This window comes from Festucalex cinctus, chromosome 15, assembly GCF_051991245.1.
Source record: "Festucalex cinctus isolate MCC-2025b chromosome 15, RoL_Fcin_1.0, whole genome shotgun sequence".
NCBI lineage: Eukaryota > Metazoa > Chordata > Actinopteri > Syngnathiformes > Syngnathidae > Festucalex > Festucalex cinctus.
In genome coordinates, this window is record NC_135425.1 from 12,548,221 (window position 1) to 12,567,899 (window position 19,679).

At 41.7% G+C, this 19,679-nt stretch overlaps 2 protein-coding genes across 3 annotated transcripts; one reads left to right on the plus strand and one right to left on the minus strand.

Moving 5' to 3' along the window:
* Positions 1-5,854: 5,854 nt before the first annotated feature.
* Positions 5,855-16,864, minus strand: zdhhc8a (zDHHC palmitoyltransferase 8a). 2 transcript variants are annotated; one of them, XM_077497321.1, is made up of 9 exons: positions 16,511-16,864; positions 12,178-12,299; positions 11,951-12,108; positions 9,771-9,943; positions 9,584-9,686; positions 9,346-9,437; positions 8,611-8,819; positions 8,210-8,322; positions 5,861-8,030 (listed from the first exon to the last, which is right to left on the minus strand). In XM_077497321.1, the coding sequence occupies exons 1-9, from the start codon at positions 16,639-16,641 to the stop codon at positions 6,969-6,971; spliced, it is 2,163 nt and encodes a 720-aa protein (XP_077353447.1). In that variant the 5' UTR covers positions 16,642-16,864; the 3' UTR covers positions 5,861-6,968. The 2 variants fall into 2 exon arrangements, with proteins under 2 accessions (XP_077353449.1, XP_077353447.1); XM_077497323.1 differs by lacking the exon at positions 16,511-16,864 and having other exon boundaries at positions 5,855-8,030; positions 12,021-12,108; positions 12,178-12,218.
* Positions 16,865-18,019: 1,155 nt separating this feature from the next.
* On the plus strand, positions 18,020-19,027 carry ora5 (olfactory receptor class A related 5). Its single transcript, XM_077497615.1, has one exon. The coding sequence runs from the start codon at positions 18,020-18,022 to the stop codon at positions 19,025-19,027; it is 1,008 nt and encodes a 335-aa protein (XP_077353741.1).
* Positions 19,028-19,679: the final 652 nt, after the last annotated feature.

A 19,679-nucleotide genomic window follows, 5' to 3' on the forward strand; every position in this document is an offset into this window, starting at 1 on the left:
TCAGGGTGAGTGTTTATAAAAAAACAAAAAAAACAAAAACTGCAATCTGCACACACACACATAGGAGCAATCAAACACACACACTCACACTCACACGCTTCCCGAAGGGCTCGCAAGCAGATGCAGCTGGCGTCCGGGAGATGCCCGCTCTAGTTTGGTTGCGAGGCAGGAGGCAGCGAGGATGAGGATGAGGAAACACAACTTGCACTATTGGACAAATACACCTATTCACTTTTTTTTTTTCAGTGGAATTTATCTTTAGTTACTCGCGTGAACATGTGCCAATATGGTTTCTATGCTCTTGATTAAATGCCAAAGCACTGTCAACATAGAATTAAAAAAAAAAATGTCTAGCTAGCTTTACGCTAATATAGAATAGTAAACGTCACTGACTTTCTAATTTGTAGCATCAATATTTGTTTTATATTGATATTTGAAAGAAAATGATAGGCATATATTCTTTATCCTCTATGAAAAATGGCTATAACAGTACACAAATAAGAGTTTAACACTTTATTCGCATAATATCCAAAGGCGAGGAACTAACTTGACTAGACCAGAAACAACGAGAAGGCATCAAGGAACAGAGGTAATAATCCGACAAAAACACACTTCTCAGACAGGCTTATATACAGACGGTGAATCGATCTGATTGGTTGTGGCTAGACATGTGGGTAACAGGACTGACATGGAATTATCTGATTGGCTGTTGACCAGATAAAGAGATTGAAGATTCTTGACATCACATAGCATCTTACCAGTTGAAACTAGATGCTGGTTAAATCAGTTCAAAACAGACACTTGACCACACAGTCATGCCCTTGCATGACCCAAACATAACTCTGTCATGCCTTTGCATGACCCAAACTTAACCCTGGCAAGACCCAGTCATGACAACATGCCTGTGCAGCCCTGACTGATTCATTTACTGAGCAAGAGATATGTGTCCCAAAACTTTCGCCTATATGATGTCCTATCTCACTATTTACCGTCACGATCTCACAAACTGTAAGATCAGAAATGCTCCAGAATCTGTCCAAAAATGCAAAACAGTGGAAACGTGAAACTGCCAATGTGGAGTAAACAGCTTTGACTGGGCTATGTGGTTTGAACGTACTGCAAATTTGTTTGAACGTCTTGAATGTGTTGGTAGTGTCATTAGAACATTTGGGAAAGTCGTCCAAACATATTCGTAAAGTCGTTCGAATGTCTTGGTAAATGTGTTTGAATATATTGGTAAAGTCCTTCCAACGTATTGGTAAAGTTTTCGGATGTCTTGGTAGAGTCGTTTGAGCGTTTTGGCAAAAGTCGTTCGAATGTACTACAATGTGTTTAGAAAATACTGAAAAAGACATTCAGATTTGTTAGTAAAATGTAGGCTAAAGATCTAAAGATATAAAATTTATCCCATAATGCAGCAAGGTGTTTTGCACATAGCATTACCCCATAGCGTTATTGGGATGCCATGCTTTAAGTATTTGTCCTGCATTTTACAGATAAATTTCAACATGATCAAGATGTTAGATCCACATTGCAATAGCATCGCACGACATAGCCAAGACAAAAATGTTTACTCCTCCTTGGCAATTCCACGCAAAACAAATACAAAAAAAAACAAAAAAAACAAAAAAAAAACAACAACAAACAAACCCACACACAAAAAAAAAAACTGCTCCTAACCCCTCGGTGACCCTAACCCCAAAGGAACAATAAAGGATGTGCCAAGCTCTACTAAATCTGCTGCTGTCTTTCTGTGATTCAGGGCCAAACAGAATCCTTTGTGTGTACTTGTACAAATGCTCTTTGGCTTCCTGTGCTTCTTCTTCTCCTTTCACTGGGCTGACAAAACGCAGATAATTGGCTGTGGTTAGTCTTTTGTTGCTCGCATTTGGCACTGCACTTATCTTCTTCATCATCTGGGACATCAAAAAATATTATATATATATATATATATATATATATATATATATATATATAAACTTTGAAAAAAAAAAAAAAAAAACACTTTAGAATTTTATCCTATGATGGACGGCGACTGTGAGACTTAAGTGACCTAATCTGCCTTTCAATAACACCATCACGTTTCAAAAGAGCGTACAAAAGTTACAAAAATTATTACAAAAGCAATAAACTGTTTCCTCTCCGTTCCTTTACATCACCTACAAACAACTCAAAACATTGTTACTCCAATACAGCATATAACAATCAATATTAATCGATTAAAATTTTAATAAAATTCTTACTCACCAGCAACATGCTGACGCAGGCGCAGTAGAATTCTTCTTTGCTCCTGTCCGTGTCTGTGTAAGATAGCTCATACATGCCACTCTGAAATTGAAACTTCCCTCCATTCCAGATTGATATAAGCCTCAAATAAAATAAATAAAATAAATAAATAAAATTAATATAATAAAATAAATTTTTAACCATATTCGACATTGTCCTTACTTGTAAATCAATCTTTTCCATTTGAAACATGACAACAAGTAGAAGCTGAAATCTGTGGGTGGGGAAAAATTATCTATCTATCTATCTATCTATCTATCTATCCATCCATCCGAGCAAGTTAGCTATGCAGCTAGTTAGCAGGCTAACTCCCTTCCTCCCTACCTATCTATAGTAGCAGGCTATCTATCTATCTATGCTAGCAAGTTAGCTATGCTAGCAAGTTAGCAATGCAGTTAGCTATGCAGCTAACTAGCAGGCTAACTCCCTTCCTACCTATCTATAGTAGAAGGCTATCTATCTATCTATCTATCTATCTATCTATCAGGTGTAACAGGTGCACACAATTTAAATCCTGCCAGCAAATGACAACATCAGAGTGTATATAGTAGCAGGCTATCTCTCTCTCTATCTATCTATCTATCTATCTATCTATCTATCTATGGTGTCAGGTGTAACAGGTGCACACAATTTAAATCCTGCTAGCAAATAACAGCAACATCAGAGTGCATAACGTCAGCGCCTGAATGGCGATGAAAAGCCCACACAGACTCCACAGGGTCTTTCTCATTCTTTTCTTTCCTGTGGACTGAGTGCAGATTTTTGTCCTAATTAAACCAACACACACGCACATAAACACAGTGCCCCGCTCTGCTGTGTTCAGGCTGGCATGAACAACTGAGGCCGGCTCCAGTGAACACACACACCCACACTACAATCAGTGAGTGTGCACTTTCATATGAGGCCACTGCTGCATATTAACACTGCAGAAGGTCACAGTTTGTCTTTAACGCACCAAAAGGTCTCCTTTGTATTTTTTTTTTTTTTTTTTTTTTTGTCGAGTTAACGGCTATACCCTTGTTAGATCTTTTCGGTATTAATTGCTTTGATTTGGTCAACAGCGTAGCATCCAAACTAGTTTTTAATGCATGTCCGTGTTGTCTGGTGGGGAAGAGGGGGAGATGCAGGGAAATGACAATCAAGCATATCAATGAGCCCTGAGCAAGGCAGTCAGCCGCCCAAATCTAGGTCAGCGGGAGGCATCTACGCACTTTTTTTTGGTACTTGTTACAGGAAGAAAATCAAAGGTGGTTTTGGATGAGAGGATAGGGAGTGAAATGTTGCTACTGTGTGATATTGAGGATAAATTTCAAAAGTTAGATCGAAAAAAAGCCTACTTTAGTTGATAAATTATTCATCCATCCACTTTCTATACTGCTTGTCTTCATTAGGGCGAGCTGGAGTCGTTTCAGTCTTCCTACAAAAAATGTGGGAATGTGTATTTAAAGAAAATAGCACTCTAAAAATATAGTACAATTAAACAGTTTGTGCATCATGAAGAATTCATTGCTACTCCTTCTGGGGTGTGTGATTTGCCACCAGTGCAGTATAATATATGACAAACATAGACGACTTGCTATTCATTAGCCAGCCTATGGCGTTTTCCTTTATGTGTTAGCATTAAGCTAGCGGAGGCTATATGGTATAGTTTTGAAAAGACAAGGTGCAATTTTTGACTATAAACTTCCATTGGAAGTACAAATAATAATGATGATATTAAAAAAAAATAATACAGTTTGAAGACTTATTAAAATGAATTGCTAAAGTGAGTTGACTTCACATACAGTCCTTGTGTCTCAAGTATTAGCTCAGAAATCAAAGCAAAAGTAAGCTTGTATCTTAAAAAATTGTTTACTAAGTAAGGTTTCATTCATTTTATAAAAACAATTTCGATTTTCTCAATTTTATGTTCGATATGTACTTTTTTTTATTTTTTTTATTTTTAATCTCATGGCTGGAGGGGAAACTGCAAGACTTTCCCTCAGATGTCCACTAGAGTGAGCCAAATGCCAAATCCTAAAACTGCACTAATATCGCTGCAGTATCATGTAGCACATAATTGTTTTGTCATCACTATGGCTTAAAAAAATTACAAAAAATATTATGTATTTGTATTGTATTCTCACTTCATTACATACACCCAATAACCAGTAGGAAATCTGAATCATAATTTGCCATTGCAAAGATAAGGATGACTTTTGATGGACTGATCATTCTAAAGGAAAAAGTTCTGGTGTAACTAATGTGTCCTGGTGACTCAAATGACTTAAATCACAGGGAAAAAAAAGAAAGAACTATCAAATTCTATGGATTGTGAGACAAAAAAATCAATAACAAAAGATTTAAAAACAAACAAACAAAAGATTGTACTCTCTCTGTATTAGAGGTGCACTCAAATTGTCCTGTTTCACTCTACAATTGAGGCTGTCACTGTTTTAAAAAAGGTTCAAATGTTAGTACTATCATGGACCAATTTCCTTTTCATATACAGTAATACAATTTAAAATGCTGGATGTGGAGTTACAGATATCTGCAATCCTGTTCCAGATATCCGAAATTGATTAGTTGATATCTGGAATGACGACGGCCGTACACATGATTTCAAAAGTGACGTCATTTATCATCTAGATGACGTTTTGGATATCTGGAATGTCATTTTGACTAGGCACAATAGAATTCCAGATATCTCCTTGTGTCGTTCCGCCGCGGCACAATGACGTTCGAGATATCTGGAATGCGCAGCAAAAAGCCAAAGTTCAAAGTTGCCTTTGAAATGCACAGAGAAGGCTCGCCATAAACGGCTGCCATCTTGTGGCAGCATTGGAGACTTAAAAAAATAAATAAATAAAATGTATGTATCCATCCATCCATCCATCCATCCATCCATCCATTTTCTGAACCGCTCAGTCCTCACAAGGGTCGCGAGGGGTGCAGGAGCCTATCCCAGCTGGCTATGGGCAGCAGGCGGGGTACACCCTGAACTGGTTGCCAGACAATCGCAGGGCACACAGAGACGAACAACCAACCATCCACCCATACAAACACACCTCGGGACAATTCGGAGCGTCCAATAAAATGTATCAAATAAATAAAGAAATAAAGAAATACACTTGATTGAACAATAAACAGTATACACAATATGTGAAAAATTTGAATACAAACATTGTACAACCAACTCGAACTGACCGGCGCACTTTCTATCTGTTACGGTACTGAATGCCGATGAGTAATGGATATTACAAGGCAAGACTTTCCCTCAGATGTCCACTAGGGTGAGCCAAACGCCAAATTCTAAAACTGCACGAATAACACTATAGTATCGTGTAACAGAGTGTTTTTTGTCATCACTCTGTCTATTAAAAATAATAATACAAAACATTACAATTATTATTATTATTATTAAAAAAACAAAAACAAATTATTGTATGCTCACTCAATACGTACACCTGAGATACAGTACTAAATATGAATTTAAAAATTTCCAATGCAAAGATAATGATGACTTTTGATGACCAAGTTTAAACTCAAACATTATCAATCGAAAGGAAGAAGTTCTAGTGTAACGAAGTGTCCTCGTGATTCAATTGACAAATTCAAAATCACACCAGAAAAATAAGAGCTAAAAACGAGTTACAAAATATGTTTATTATTCATATAAACAACTATCAAATACTATGGATTGGGGGACAACAAAAAAGCAATATCAAAACACATAAAAAAAACAAAAAAAAACAACGATTGTATTCTCTCTGTATTAGAGGCGCACTCAGTAAAGGTTGTTTTTTGTTTTTATGGGGGGTCCAGTGATTCACCCTTTTACAGTCAAAATGACAATATGTTATTTCCTTACAACTCACACACATAAAGAGTAAGAGGAGTCCCTCATACACAGATGATTCATTGACGGTTTTTGGTGCTACAATGGTACAGTAGAGTTTGATTTGCTCTGCAGCCAAGCTCGTCGACTCGGCTGATCCATGCATATAGGACATGGTGGGGTATTTTGGCATGCTGAGTCTTGGAGTTTGGAGGCGCTGATCACAAACAACTAATGTTATCATATCATGCCGTGAGTCATAGGTTTTTAATCATTTGGTATTTTTAGTTGACGTGTGGTGCGACGTGCGTATATGTTGCTTGGCAACTTGTCAGGTTGAACCTGTCACTCACTTAGCACTAGCTTCAAAAATAAATTCAGTTATGAGGACTGTATAGTAATTAAATTACTTTCATACACTTTTTTTTTTGTACAGTTAACTATTTTGGGCTAACTGACATTTATATTGGGGTGTAATTCTACTGTCAACCACTAGAGAGAGGCAAACTTAGCTTGAGACGTTATAAATTTGAAAGAAGGACGAAAGCGTATTTTCAGCAGCCTAGTTTTTGCTGACGTCATCAACTGTAATCCTGCTTTTTACGCCGACAGAAAGCGATGGCTGCAGGTCCATTTTGTAAAGTACATCTTTGGGCATGGTTATTGATAAATAAACAAAAACAATAACAAACCCTGGGTTCTGCTGTTGGCGTGGGATCCTGAAGGTTAGGTTAGTAATCGCTGGTCAGTCAATCGACCACTATTTAGCATGACTGACGTTACGAGCATGGTCACAGAACGAATTAAACTTGCAAGTCAAGGTACCACTGTGCTTTACAGCTCCCAGTATGAGTGCGGCGACTACTCACGAGTCCTTCCCCTCGGAGGTGGTGAGCGAGGAGCGTTTGGCCGTCCCGTACGGTGCGTAAGGAGGAGTGGAGGAGGACGGTAAACGTGGCAGAGTGCATGTGGAGGGCGGGCCGGGAAGTCTTTCGGAGGGGCAGTAGCCTGGCGAGGAGGAGCGCGGCTTGGGTCCCCGGGCGAGCGACGAGCCGGAGAGGGGCGACGTCCTGGGGCCGTAGCCCAGGACGCCCGTGCTCATCAGGAACTCCCGGGAGCCGTACGCCGGCGGGGTGTGTCCCCGGGCGCCCTGCGGTCGGCCGGGGTCTAGCGGGAGACTCCGCCTGCAGGGGATGTCGTAGACGCAGGCGTCCGGTCCGTACAGGGCTTGGGATCGGGTGTGCAGGCGCAACATCCGCTCCCTGTCCTCCATTTCGCGCCGCTCATGAAGGGACGCCATTAGGGCTTTGGAGAGACCATCTAAGCGGGACGACGCAGCGGCGGCGGCAGCGGACTTCTGAGGAGTCAAACTCACGTCCCGGAGACTGTCTCGAAGACTTTGGGTCTTCGCAGGGAGACCCGCTGGGCTGAGATCCCTGGACACAAGGCCCTGGAAACCAGGCGACGGCTCTCTTTGGATGAACCCCGGGAAGGAAGGGGAGGGGTCTCGGGACGAGAGACCCTGCAGAGAAGGCGACGGGTCTCTGGGCTGAGGGGACTGCCGGGCCACGCCCACAAAGACGTGAGGGCCACGCTGCACCGCACCGACGTCCGGACCCAGGCTCATGAAGTAGCCCACCGCGGGCGCCACTCTGTGGGGGCGACACTGAGGGTCCACGGTGGTGATGAGGTTGTCGTAGGAGCTGCTTCCGCCGCCGCTGTGGTTGGCCTGAGACTTGGCGAGGATGTGGCGGCCGCCGTGTTTGAGGCTGAGCGAACGCGAGCTGAGCGTCATGACCCCAGAGAGGGTGGCGGCCTGCAAGGGGGGCAAGGAAGGGGGCAAGGCTCCCCTCAAGGGGCTTCCGTTGGTGTCTAAACGGAGGTCCGGACCTTTGCTGTCTCCCGGTGGATCTGAGGTCTTCAGTAGCTACACATTAAGGACCAACAATGCTGCTTAGACTGCAAGCCGGGTCAGCAAACATGTTGCCACCATAGTTGGAACCGATCCCATCTGACTTTTCTCCCGCCAAAGTCAGCTGGGATGAGTTCCAGCTCGATGGCGTCGCGAATGAGGAAAAACGATAGAGAAAACAGACAGACGAGCACCTGCTCCGGGGGAATGGGCGACGATCCTCTGGAGATGGCCTCCAGGACTGGTCGCAGCTGAGGCACAGTGGGAATGGAGACGGGGATGATGGATTTGGTGTGGTGGCCCATCTCTGAAGAAGTGAAAAGAAGTTGATTTTTTTTTTTCTAGTTTGAAACTATTTTGCCCTACCTCCCATTTATTTTGCATTTAATTCCACTGTTGACCACTAGATTGCAGCATACTTTTGTTTGACACTAAATTTGAATACGAAGAAGAATGAAAACAGGAAGTATTTCAGTTCAGCCTAGTTTTTGCTGAAGATTATCTGATGTCAAATCCTCTTCAATCCTGCTTTTTACACTTACAGAAAGCAACAGTTATAGGTCCATTTTATATTGTACATCTTTGGGCTCTGTACCTTCCATAGCAGCTAGGTGGCTTTTCAGCAGTGCGTGTTCTGGTTTGGGTGGCAACGGGGGCGGACTTTTCTGCGGTTCCGGTCCAGCTGAGGCTCTGTTGTGCTTGCCGTTGTCGCTCACTTTGACGGACAGCTGCCTGTCAAGCTCTGGTCTCAGGAAGGGAGGCTGAATGTGGATCACAGACTTCTTGCGAGGCCTGGCCGAGTACCTGTGGTGGGGTCACAAAGGGAATCTCAACGGGCCATGATTTGGAAGGGAGGCTTCAATTTAAGCAGTATTAAAACACTAATGTTGAAATATGATTAAAATGGAACATTATGAGAAAATACAAAAAAAGAAAAGAAAATCATAAGTTATACTAAAAAATGAAAGAAGTCATATTAAAAATAAGATAATAATGATAATAATGTTGTTAATTATTACAAGAGTGTTTGAAATATGAGACCTACGCTGAAATTGAACCACAATAAAATAATAATGTTACGAAAAAAATGTTGGAATATGACACAAAAAAGGTAACATACCTCAAAAAAAAAAAAAAGTTTCATTTCATGATTATGTAAATATTACGGGAGTGTAGGTTAAGTTGAAATTTTATGTAATAAACTTCTTTAAAAAATAAATAAAGAACATCTCATTTTATGTTGTAAAAGTGCACTTAAAATATTTTTAAGTTGAAATTTAATCAGAATAAAGCCATAATATGAAAAACATCCCACGTGTCCCAAAATCACCTTGGAGAGATTGGACTGCACACCAGGTATTCCAGATTGTTACAGCAACCTCGCGTGAACGGGTTTGCTCCTCCCTGAAACTTCCCGGTTACCTGTGCAAACATCAGAAAAACACTAGGGTTTAGTTCCAACTTTGACCCATAGGGGGAAGTTCATTTGGACTTTTCGTTATTCATCAGGCCACATTTATTTTGCCCCACTCCATTTCTCAGTGGCTCATATACCACTATGTACTGACTTGCTCATTGGTGGTGCGACCCCGGGACACCAGGAACAGATGGAAACCCGTCAGGCCCAGAACGGGGAGGAGAAACAGGCCCGATATGCTGATCACGACCAAACTGTTTGCAACGCTGTTAAGGAAAAGTAACCTTCCGTGAGGTGAAGGATAACTTGACTTCTTCTTCGTGTGCCTGCAAGGATACGTGACGGTGCAGTGCAGCTTCCACAGCTGGTCCGCGTGATGCAGCACGAAGACGAGGCCCAAGCTGAACACGCAAAGCATGTGACCGGTGAGGGACAACAAGAAGAGGAAGAAGTAGCGGTAGTTGCGCCTCCCGATGCAGTTGTTCACCCACGGACAGTGATGGTCAAAATCCTGCACAGTGACACCAAAAAAAAAAAAAATAAAATAAAAGAGGACAGATTAGGGAAAGTTGACTTTTGAATGGCTGCTATCAAATAATGAAGTAGGAAGAAAGTGGCGTAATTTTACTGAAGCAGCAGTTTTACATAAAAAAAAAAAAAAAGTTGTAAATTTCCCATTGAAAAAGTGGCAATTAAAGTCGTTTTATCGGCCATCTATTTTGTATTCTGCTTATCAAGGAACAAAACAGACTAATCTTACAGCATTATATAGTATATTGCAATTTTATGAGGAAAAGATCATCCTAATTTGACATAAGGTAATAATTTCACCGGAAAACTAGTCCCAGTTTTACAAAGTAAAAGTTGTGTATATATATATATATATATATATATATATATATATATATATATATATATATATATATATATATATATATATATATATATATATATACATATGTATAAATAAAAAGTTCTAACATAAACGGTACAAGACATTATTATTATTATTTTTCTCTTTTTTTTGGGGGGGGGGGGGGGGGGGTCACATTTAGATGATTACTGATTTTTTTTTTAATTAGTGAAGTATTTTAGATGATTAATGCCATAATTTTTAAAATAGAAGAACGTCCTAACTTGGTCGATTAAAGTCATAATTCTACCTGGGAAAAAACTGCAGAATTGTACACAATTAAAGTAGTAGTTTTACGAGCAAAGAGGTGATTAAAGTAGTTATTTTAATGTGGAAAACATAGTCATTTGTAAAAGATTAAAGTCGGAATTTATGATATTGCAGTTAAAATTTTAAAAGGAAAATAAATAAATAAAATTACTTGATTAATAATAATTTCCAGGGGGAAAAGTTTTTATTTTAGACAATTAAATTGTAATTTTCCAGGGGGAAATTAGTTTTACACAATTTTATAAGAAAAACAAATATCTAATTTTATACCATTGAAGTCAAATTTTACAGAGAAATGAAGTCAAAATTTTACATACTCAACAAAGTAATTTTACAAGAAAAATGTTCATCATTTTAATCATAATTTTAAGTCATAACTGGATTAGGAAATACCCTAAATTAAAAATATGTACGTAGTATTTTTAGCGACAAATCTGAGTAATTTCAAATAGACTGTGGCAAGTGGATGTACATGAAAACTGTTGGAAATTTTGAGGAAAAAAATAGAATGTGTCTCCAGATACATATTTTACATTATATTTTAGAGGCCGGAATATCTGACCTTTTTTTTTTTAATACCACCACCCCAACTCTCTGAGAAATTGAATTTTCCAGTGAGGCTCCAAAATACGAGCGTAAAGGATTAACCTGATTAATGACATCGCTCTCTCTCTCTCCTCCTCCTCCTCACGCTCGTCCTGCCTGTCGTTCACAACCGAAATCCTTTTTATTGACCCCACCACCCCCATGCAACAATAATGCAAGCCTACTGTGTCTACCTCACTTTTATTTTTTAATTCATTAGTGCGCCACCATCAGTGTCCACCATTTTCTCAACGCACGCGGATTTTGAATTGACTTGGATTTTCATCATTTCAACCCAGAGGATCTACTAGTTGGGCTGGTGGTAGAATGATTGATATTGCCATCTAGACTGATACGATATTAGATAGATATGATGATACGACACAACTATACAATACGATATTAATTGCAGTATTGTGGTGCCTTGAGATACGGGTTTTAATCATCCCATAATCACACTTGTAACTCGTAACACTCATATCTCAAATTAATTAAAAGGAATAAAACAATTATTGTTTGTTGATGTGTCCGCCTTGGCCATATGGGGGCAGTATGAGACAGATAGGCGGTAGCGTTAAACTAGCAGACTGAAAGGCTAAATTACAGTTTATGATACAAAGCAAAAATAATAATAATCTGAATGATGGCTTGTACCTTTTGAATTTGGCCAATAATAACATGATAATAAATAAATAGAATATATAATATTAATACTATAATATGAATCATAATAACATTGATTTGACGGACCTCCACGCATCGATCACACACGCTGCAGTGCGAGCATCGCGGCGGCCTGTAGAAGTGACAGGAGGCGCACCATTTCATCCGCACTTGGATGCCCCTCACGTCCACGTTCTTGTAGAGGGGCGCGCGAAACTCGTCGTCCTTGTCCTCATCCTCGTTGGCTGCCGGTTGACGAAAAAAAATCAGCGTCCCACGCCACAATTGGGATTTCCATCAGTTTGTTCACTCACCCATCGGGAGAACGCCGGCATCCATAAACGTCGCCATGGTGAAGTTGGCCAACACGAAAAGGAAAAGGACGGCGCAGCACGGCGGCACGGCAGGGCAGATGGTCACTGCCAGCCACGGGCATCTGCAAAATCACCCCAAAATATGAATAATTATATTGCAATGAAGAGCTCGAAAGTCACCCAAACTGACAGCTTCAAATCAAAATGGCCGACAGGTTTAATTGCAGACTTTTCCCTGCGTCCTGTCATGATAAGACATAGCCACACAATTTTGGGTTAAGATGCAAAATTAGTGTAGGGGAGCTCAAGGCTGATTATCAAAGCAAACATGGTGACGCAGCACTTGGCTATTATGTTGCACACAAAATGGATTAAGTTGCCAACAGAAGTGAACTCAAATCCAGGTAAAACAAAACAAAACAATGGTAGCTAAAAACAAAAAAATAATAAAAAATAAAGTAATAAACATGAAAATTGGTAAACATGCAATAAACTTTCCCTGCATCCGGCATGCTATCTGGCCACAATAAAAAAATAATTTCCCCTCTCAAAAGTGTGCCTCGCGAGTATAGCCATCCCTGTGCAGGTTGAGGTTAATGCAAATCAGGTCCACAACAAAGACTTTGGGGGGGGGGGGATAATCTTCATCCCGTTTATTCCCACGGCAGCAGCGCCGGATCCCAAAAGTAATTGTTTACAGTGAAAGAAGCGAGTATTAGTGCGTGTTCATCACTGCTCCCACATCAGGAGGATTAGCGAGTGACGGGGGTCCCTCCGGGCTGCGGCGACACAATTATTTTCACTGGTGATTAATCTTCTGATTATATGCTAATTGCTTATTGTGGCGCTTTTTGTTTTAAAATGGTAGCGGATTAAAAATAAGGAAAACAACGCAACGATAAATAAAATTGCTCAACTAGCGTACTGTATTGCCCATTGCCTTATTATTGTGGCGTGTACATGAAAGTGCACGCCGCCTTGATGATGTCACCGCTGCGTGAGATTAGACGGCGGATCTGAGTAATCAGGTTACACAGTGGGAGTACGAAAGGACCTCCGGGAATGTTCATAAATGTAGAATGAGATGTGAGAAGCGGTCAGAATATTAGAAACGACTTGCACAATAATAAAAGAAAGTACTGTTAAGTGAGTAGATGTCCATCAATCACAAGTGAGCGTGGGTGCTATATGGTGGGGTAAAGCAGTGGGGGAGGGGTCCCCATTGCTGATGCCATGCCAGATGCAAACCCACTAATCCCCCCCCTCCCCACCGGATTATCAACTCTGGATTACAGGCCCTTTCTGACAGTCCATTGTGGAAAACTCACAGTGGATCGTCAGCACCACCGTATATCCTGCATCATACGCTATACCCATATATACAGGATACATCATTGCACTTTTATTTTTTGGAGTGGATTTATGTATCCAATAGAGGCTTCATTAAATCATTGAAAAAGATTGATAAAATACGAGGAATGGGCCAAATAGTTTAAAAAAATAACTAAAAATGTAAATAATTACAATCGATACACATATTTTCAGTGCAGATAAAACAACATACATTGTGTGATAGCTAGTCTGCTACTGTAGATAGACATATATAGATAGCTAGATGAAAGCAAAGTGAACAAAGAGATTATATAGATGGATGGATGGATGGATGGATGGATACTGTAGCTAGCTAGCCTGCTATGATGGATGGATGGATGGATGGATGGATAGCCTGCTACTGTAGCTAGCTAGCCTGCTATAATAGATAGATAGATAGATAGATAGATAGATAGATAGATAGATAGATAGATAGATAGATAGATAGATAGATAGATAGATAGATAGATAGATAGATAGATAGATAGATAGAAATAGCAAAACAATTGATAGTTGCTGATAATCAAGACAGAAAGAGACAGAGGACAAGACCAGTACTAGATAGCAGAAAAGGGGGCTTGAGTGATCCCAATCAAATGATTTGTATTGCAGCTTGCGCTCGACTGTCACCTAATTGGATCATGTCACGACCGTGTGACAAATCATTGGACTGATTTCTTGAGGACCAGATTACAATGAGGACGGAGGGAGGGAGGGACGGAGGCCACTGGGCCCACCGGGAGACCATCTGGACCGCGGGGAAGGACACTTGATTACGGCAACAAGACAAGCCCCACCTAATGAAAAGAGCCCGGCCGGCAGAGCTGTATTAAATCACCCGCACACAGCGTAAGCTGCTCACGCCGCCCTCATCCCCGCAGTGGGTCAGTGGCACAGCAGACAGTCAGTCAAGCTGCAAGTTTGGTCAAATAGTGTGACTCTTACATTAATGACATCACTGCCGTGTTGGATGACACACACACCTGCACATGGCACACAGTCCAGTTAATATTAGCGGCTAATTCAGACTTTTTTTTGTTTGTTTTTTAACACAACAATCCAATTTTTTGGGGTTGTTTTCTGTTTTCATTGTGTCATATGACATACCCTGACTATTCTCTCTAAACGGGCAAAACTAAAGCCGGATGTGTCAAGAGAGTTATCTTTCCTACTTCCAATTCATTTAGGGCCTGGTGGGGCTTAACATTAAAAAAAAAAAAAAAAAAAAAAAAAAAAAAAAAAAAGTTCAAGGACGTCCACAGAACAAAAGCAGGAAGATGGCAAGGAAGAGTCAAGAGAGCCCAAAATTAACTCTACAAGTCTGCTCTTCTCATCCAAACACATCTGTCCAAACGGGGGTGGGGTAGCGGTGGAAGGATTTGAGTGCGTGAGTATGTGCAGATTTAACAAAAATCCACAAGCAATTATATCTGCATCCGCACCAAGACTCCAGAGTTTTCCCAGATGGGGGTGATCACATGGCATTGACCAGATCCTAATCCTCCTGCATTTTTCCCAACCTGCTGTCACATTCCATTGGAAAAACGCCTGGATATACTGTATATGTATAGGAGAAAGTGGGACAGTTCAAAGGTCACAACCGAGTTGAGCTGGTGAGTTGGGAGAATTCATTCAGTAAGCCAATAGTGGCATGAGCAGGATGTTTGTTTCTTATAAGTCAAAACTGACAGCTCAGGTACCAAATACACGGCCCGAAACTAGTTTACACACACCACAAATTGGACTCTTTCCAACCTCCCGCCAAAAATAGGTCACAACATGGCTCCAAGGAACGATTACAACCTTTATGCCAACCGTCACAGTTCAAAAGTGTATATTTTTGTTTAAATGCGGAGAGAGGAGCGCTGCGACTGGCTGATGGGAAGGCGTCTTATCAGTAAAAGTGTGCTACATAACAGAGTCCTCGGGGCAAGCCCCGCTGACAGCCAACCGGGTCAGTGTCATGGCACCCGTGCAACATATGTGCCGATTTGTGTAGGAACATGTGATAATTAGAGGAAATTAATAACTGAATGCAAAAACGTGTAAATGGATGGATGCATAAATGGATGAGTGGGTGGAGAAAGCACGTTAAAAAAATGTGGATTTTATAAATGAATGCTAAGACAAATTGAGTTATGATGGATGTTCAATTGGATGAAAGTATGGCTGGATGAATAAATGGGTGAGTGGGTGGATAATTGCAGATAAATGTAAGCTTGCTAAACGACGGCTGTTGGGCAGTATGGATGGGATGCATCGTGATATTACAGCCAAGGTGCGACTCAGTCCTTCTCAAATTGGGGGCGCAGTGCCATACTAGAATAAAGTGTAATTCCACACCCACTACAATATATGGCAGTGGCGCTCTCATTGTTTTAGAACGGAGAAGTGTACTTACAACAATTTTATAGACAAATTATACGACTTATAGTCACGGGGGTGAAGAGGGGGCGCGGTTAATATATTCTTCTTTCTTTGGAGATAACAAAAACATAAAATAATTTAGAAATACTGCACTACTGGCAAGCTAACTGACTTCTATTAATAATTTCCGAAGTCAATATGGCGGTCAACTAGCAGCATTGGACATTGGGTCGTTGTACTTTAATTTGAGATGATTAATTTGACTTCAAAATGTGATTAAATGTCATTGAACTACAATAACAATCTGCCTGGTTTCTATGTTGGTCACAGGCAAAGCAATTCCAATATGCCGTTTGTTTACAGCGTGTAAATGAAGCATTTGCATTGCGTTGTAGAAATATCAGAAATGCCCGGATGTTCGTAATTGTCAGGACAGAGAGGAAGGAAGAGAATGTTTTAGTATATTAGTACTTCAAGTATTTTTCCAAAGTACATTTGTATTCATGTGTTTTACAAGTCCCTAAAATAAGGTTAAGGTCAATTTCTATGTACTGTATTATTTTTGGGACTCAGGTAGCCAAAGAAAGTCACTCACGTGAAGACGAAGAAGAGTGAGGTGGAGCCCACCAGGAGGCAGGCGGCGGTGCACACCGGGATGAAGGCGGACGCTCGGAGCGAGTCAGCGCCGCTGCCGCCCATCCTGTCCGTGCGGTGACTCCGCTCCATCCGTCCTCTCCGGTACCTCACTCAAGTCTCAGACCCGCCGGCTCGCGGAAAAAGTCGCTCGAACAACAACGTAAACATGTTCAGACGTGTTCCAGTTGGAACAATCACAAAAATAGAAACAGGTCGTGAAAAGCGAAGGTGGAAGAGAGAAAGTCGAGTGCGCGCACGCTCGCACCGGAATCATGCCGCCCTGTGAGTGCCTCCAGCGGGTACGCCGCCTCCGGCTCAGCCCGAAGGTGGAGCTTTCCCTGGCGGGTGACGTGAAAGTTTACCACGCAGAACTTACAGCCCCCGCGTTGTTATTTTTTTATTCTTAAAAATTAAAAATGAATTTAAAAAAATCACACAGCTTTTACTTTTTAATGACTCCATTAAAAAAACTGTTAAAAAAAAGATAAAAAAAAGTCTATGGGTCGACATTTTGATGGCAATAGTGATTTTTTTTAAATTGATGTGACAGTACACATACAAAAAAAAAAAAAAAAAAAAGTTATTCACCTACCCCACTCAGTGGGTAGCTGTCCATTTTGGGCAAATTGTTGGGTTACTTTATTATTTTTGACGCACCAGATTGGATTTCAGGGGGTTGAAGCGCTGAAGCCCAAACCCTGGTTCAAATCCTGATCACAAGAAATGGGAGTCACTCTCTGTGTCGACCCTTAACAGGGGAAATGCGTTCTTTATTTTATTATTTTTTTAACCACAGCTAAACTGATAACCCAGTAACCAATTTCTTGGTAGCTTTGCCTTTAACTCAGTCAGTATGGGTAGATTTTTACCCCTTTTTGGATCAAAATCTTGACACAACGTGCTGGGTCAAATCCTCAAAATAATTGGTTTAAAAAAACAAAAAAACAAAAAACAAAAACAAAAACAACGGTCTCTTTTGTGCCCAGCTCTGGGTTAACTAATACACCAAATTTGGGTTATTTTTAACCCAGGCGTTTTAAAAATGTACATTGTTTGACCTGCTGGGTCAAAAATTGGACCAACCCAGCCCAAAAGTGTCAGATAGACCCAAGTTCCTGTGCTTTCCCATTTTGGACCCAAATTGTGTCGTTTTTGACGTAGCAGTTTTAAGAGACATAGGCAACTATTCTATTAGGTGAACAATTTGACTTTAGGTGGTAAATGTTGGTCTGTGCTTCAGTCAAATGTGACCCAATTTGTTTGTTTTAGTAACAGATGACAAAGCAGTGTTTGCAGATGCCATGACAAGGTGATGCTCCCTCGGGGAAAAGCTACTCTAAGGATGTGTTCGCTACAAGCTGATTGGCACGGAGGCGTCTCCTGCTCCCTCTAGTCTATAAAAGTCCAAAAGTCTGATTCATCATCAATCCATCCTACCGAGACGTTAGTCAGCAGCTGTTTCGCAAGAATGGACACGGAGGAGTTGGTTGAATCCATCATCAGAGCGCTCATGTTCCTGGCGGGGATCATCGGGAACAACTGGTTGGCTATCAGTTCCATCCCTTCCAAGAGATCCAACATCTGCACCAACGACGTGCTCTTCATCAACCTGGCCGTCTCCAACCTCATCACCAACTACCTGGTCGACCTCCCCGACACCATCGCCGACTTCGCCGGCCGCTGGTTCCTGGGCAAGGCCTTCTGCGGCGTCTTCCGCTTCTGCGCCGACCTGTCAGAAACCAGCAGCATCTTCACCACCTTTTTCATCAGCGCCTTCTGGCACCAGAAGCTTGTGGGCTCCCTGAAACGGGGCGGCGCCCCCGTCAAGATGGACAACGTGGGTCTGGTGCTGGGCCTGCTGGCCGGCAGTTGGGCAACAGCTTTGGCCTTCAGCGTGCCGCATTTCTTCTTCGTGAGCGTGGAGGCGAGCAACGAGAGCGAGGAGGACTGCGTGGACGTCTTCCCGGACACCGTCTCCAGACAGACCTACGATGTCTTCTACCTGACACTGGCCAACGCCCTTCCTCTCGCCGGGATGTTGTTCACCAGCGGTCAAATCGTGGCGACGTTGCTAAAGAACCAGCAGCGCATCCGGTGTCGGAACACCCAACTCGGCAAGGATCTCGAAGGAAGCGTCGGGACAGTTTCCGGGCCGAGCGCCGCCTCGCCCTCGCCCTGCGTGCCAGCTTCCGGTTCCTGTCCAGATGCCGGCAACCCATCCGTGGCTCCACCTAAGGCGCCCACGGGGAAGCCCTATGCCAGCTCCCAAGTGCGGGCGGCCAAGAGCGTGGTGGCGGTGGCTAGCGTGTTCCTGGTGTGCTGGCTGACTCATCTGCTGCTGCGCATCACCAACAGCATCCACACCTCCTCGCTGGTGGTGGAGGTGGCCAGCTACATCGCAGCCTCCTACACCTGCATTATACCCTACATTTTCCTGCATGGAGTCAAAAAGCTCACATGCACATGCAAAAGATAGAAGGAAAAAATAAAATGTAGTTAGAGCCCAACTCAACTGCAACTCTGGCTCACAATGTGAAAATATTAGGGAAAAAAAAAAAAATATATATATATATATATATATATATATTTTTTTTTTTTTTTGCTGTGCCAGTGTGCCATGACAATAAATGTTAGATCTGGAAATGTAGATATGCAGAGGGGAAAAAAATGTACACAAAATGCTAATTTGTTGCCAAGCAGCAGCTATGACTCTTAATAGGTAAGCAAATAAACATTCATTTAACCGGCTCCCTCTAGTGGTAGAATCGCTGAATTAAATGTCATCTATTCCAGTACGTTCATCAATAAGTACATGGAGTCCTCGAATTAAGGCGAACTCCGATAACCTAAGGGTTTTCGACTTTACAACGGTTATGCCCGGTCCGCCATTTTGGCTCCGCCTCGGTGTTTTACCCTTGTCCGCTATTTAGCCCCTAGTTAGTGCTAGCGCTTGTGCACTTTTGGGAGTATCTTTAGCTTTTTCGCCCTTTTTTCCCCCCACATGGCCCCAAAGAAGAAAGCTGTCTTCTATCAATGTTCAAAAGAAAAGCAATTACCATGGAAACGAAGCTAAACATCTTAAAAAGATCACAGAAAGGATAGACATGGACGATCAGCAAAGACTTTGG

What these genes read in the sequence shown, in the direction of transcription:
- zdhhc8a (XM_077497321.1), bottom strand. Translation starts at nt 16,641, where the DNA reads ATGGAGCGGAGTCACCGCACGGACAGGATGGGCGGCAGCGGCGCTGAC. An exon ending in TCACTCTTCTTCGTCTTCAC is followed by an intron (nt 12,300 to 16,510) that starts GTGAGTGACTTT and finishes GTGATTTTGCAG; the next exon opens with ATGCCCGTGGCTGGCAGTGA. An exon ending in AAGCTGCACTGCACCGTCAC is followed by an intron (nt 9,687 to 9,770) that starts GTATCCTTGCAG and finishes CGTTGCAAACAG; the next exon opens with TTTGGTCGTGATCAGCATAT.
- ora5 (XM_077497615.1), top strand. Translation starts at nt 18,020, where the DNA reads ATGGACACGGAGGAGTTGGTTGAATCCATCATCAGAGCGCTCATGTTC.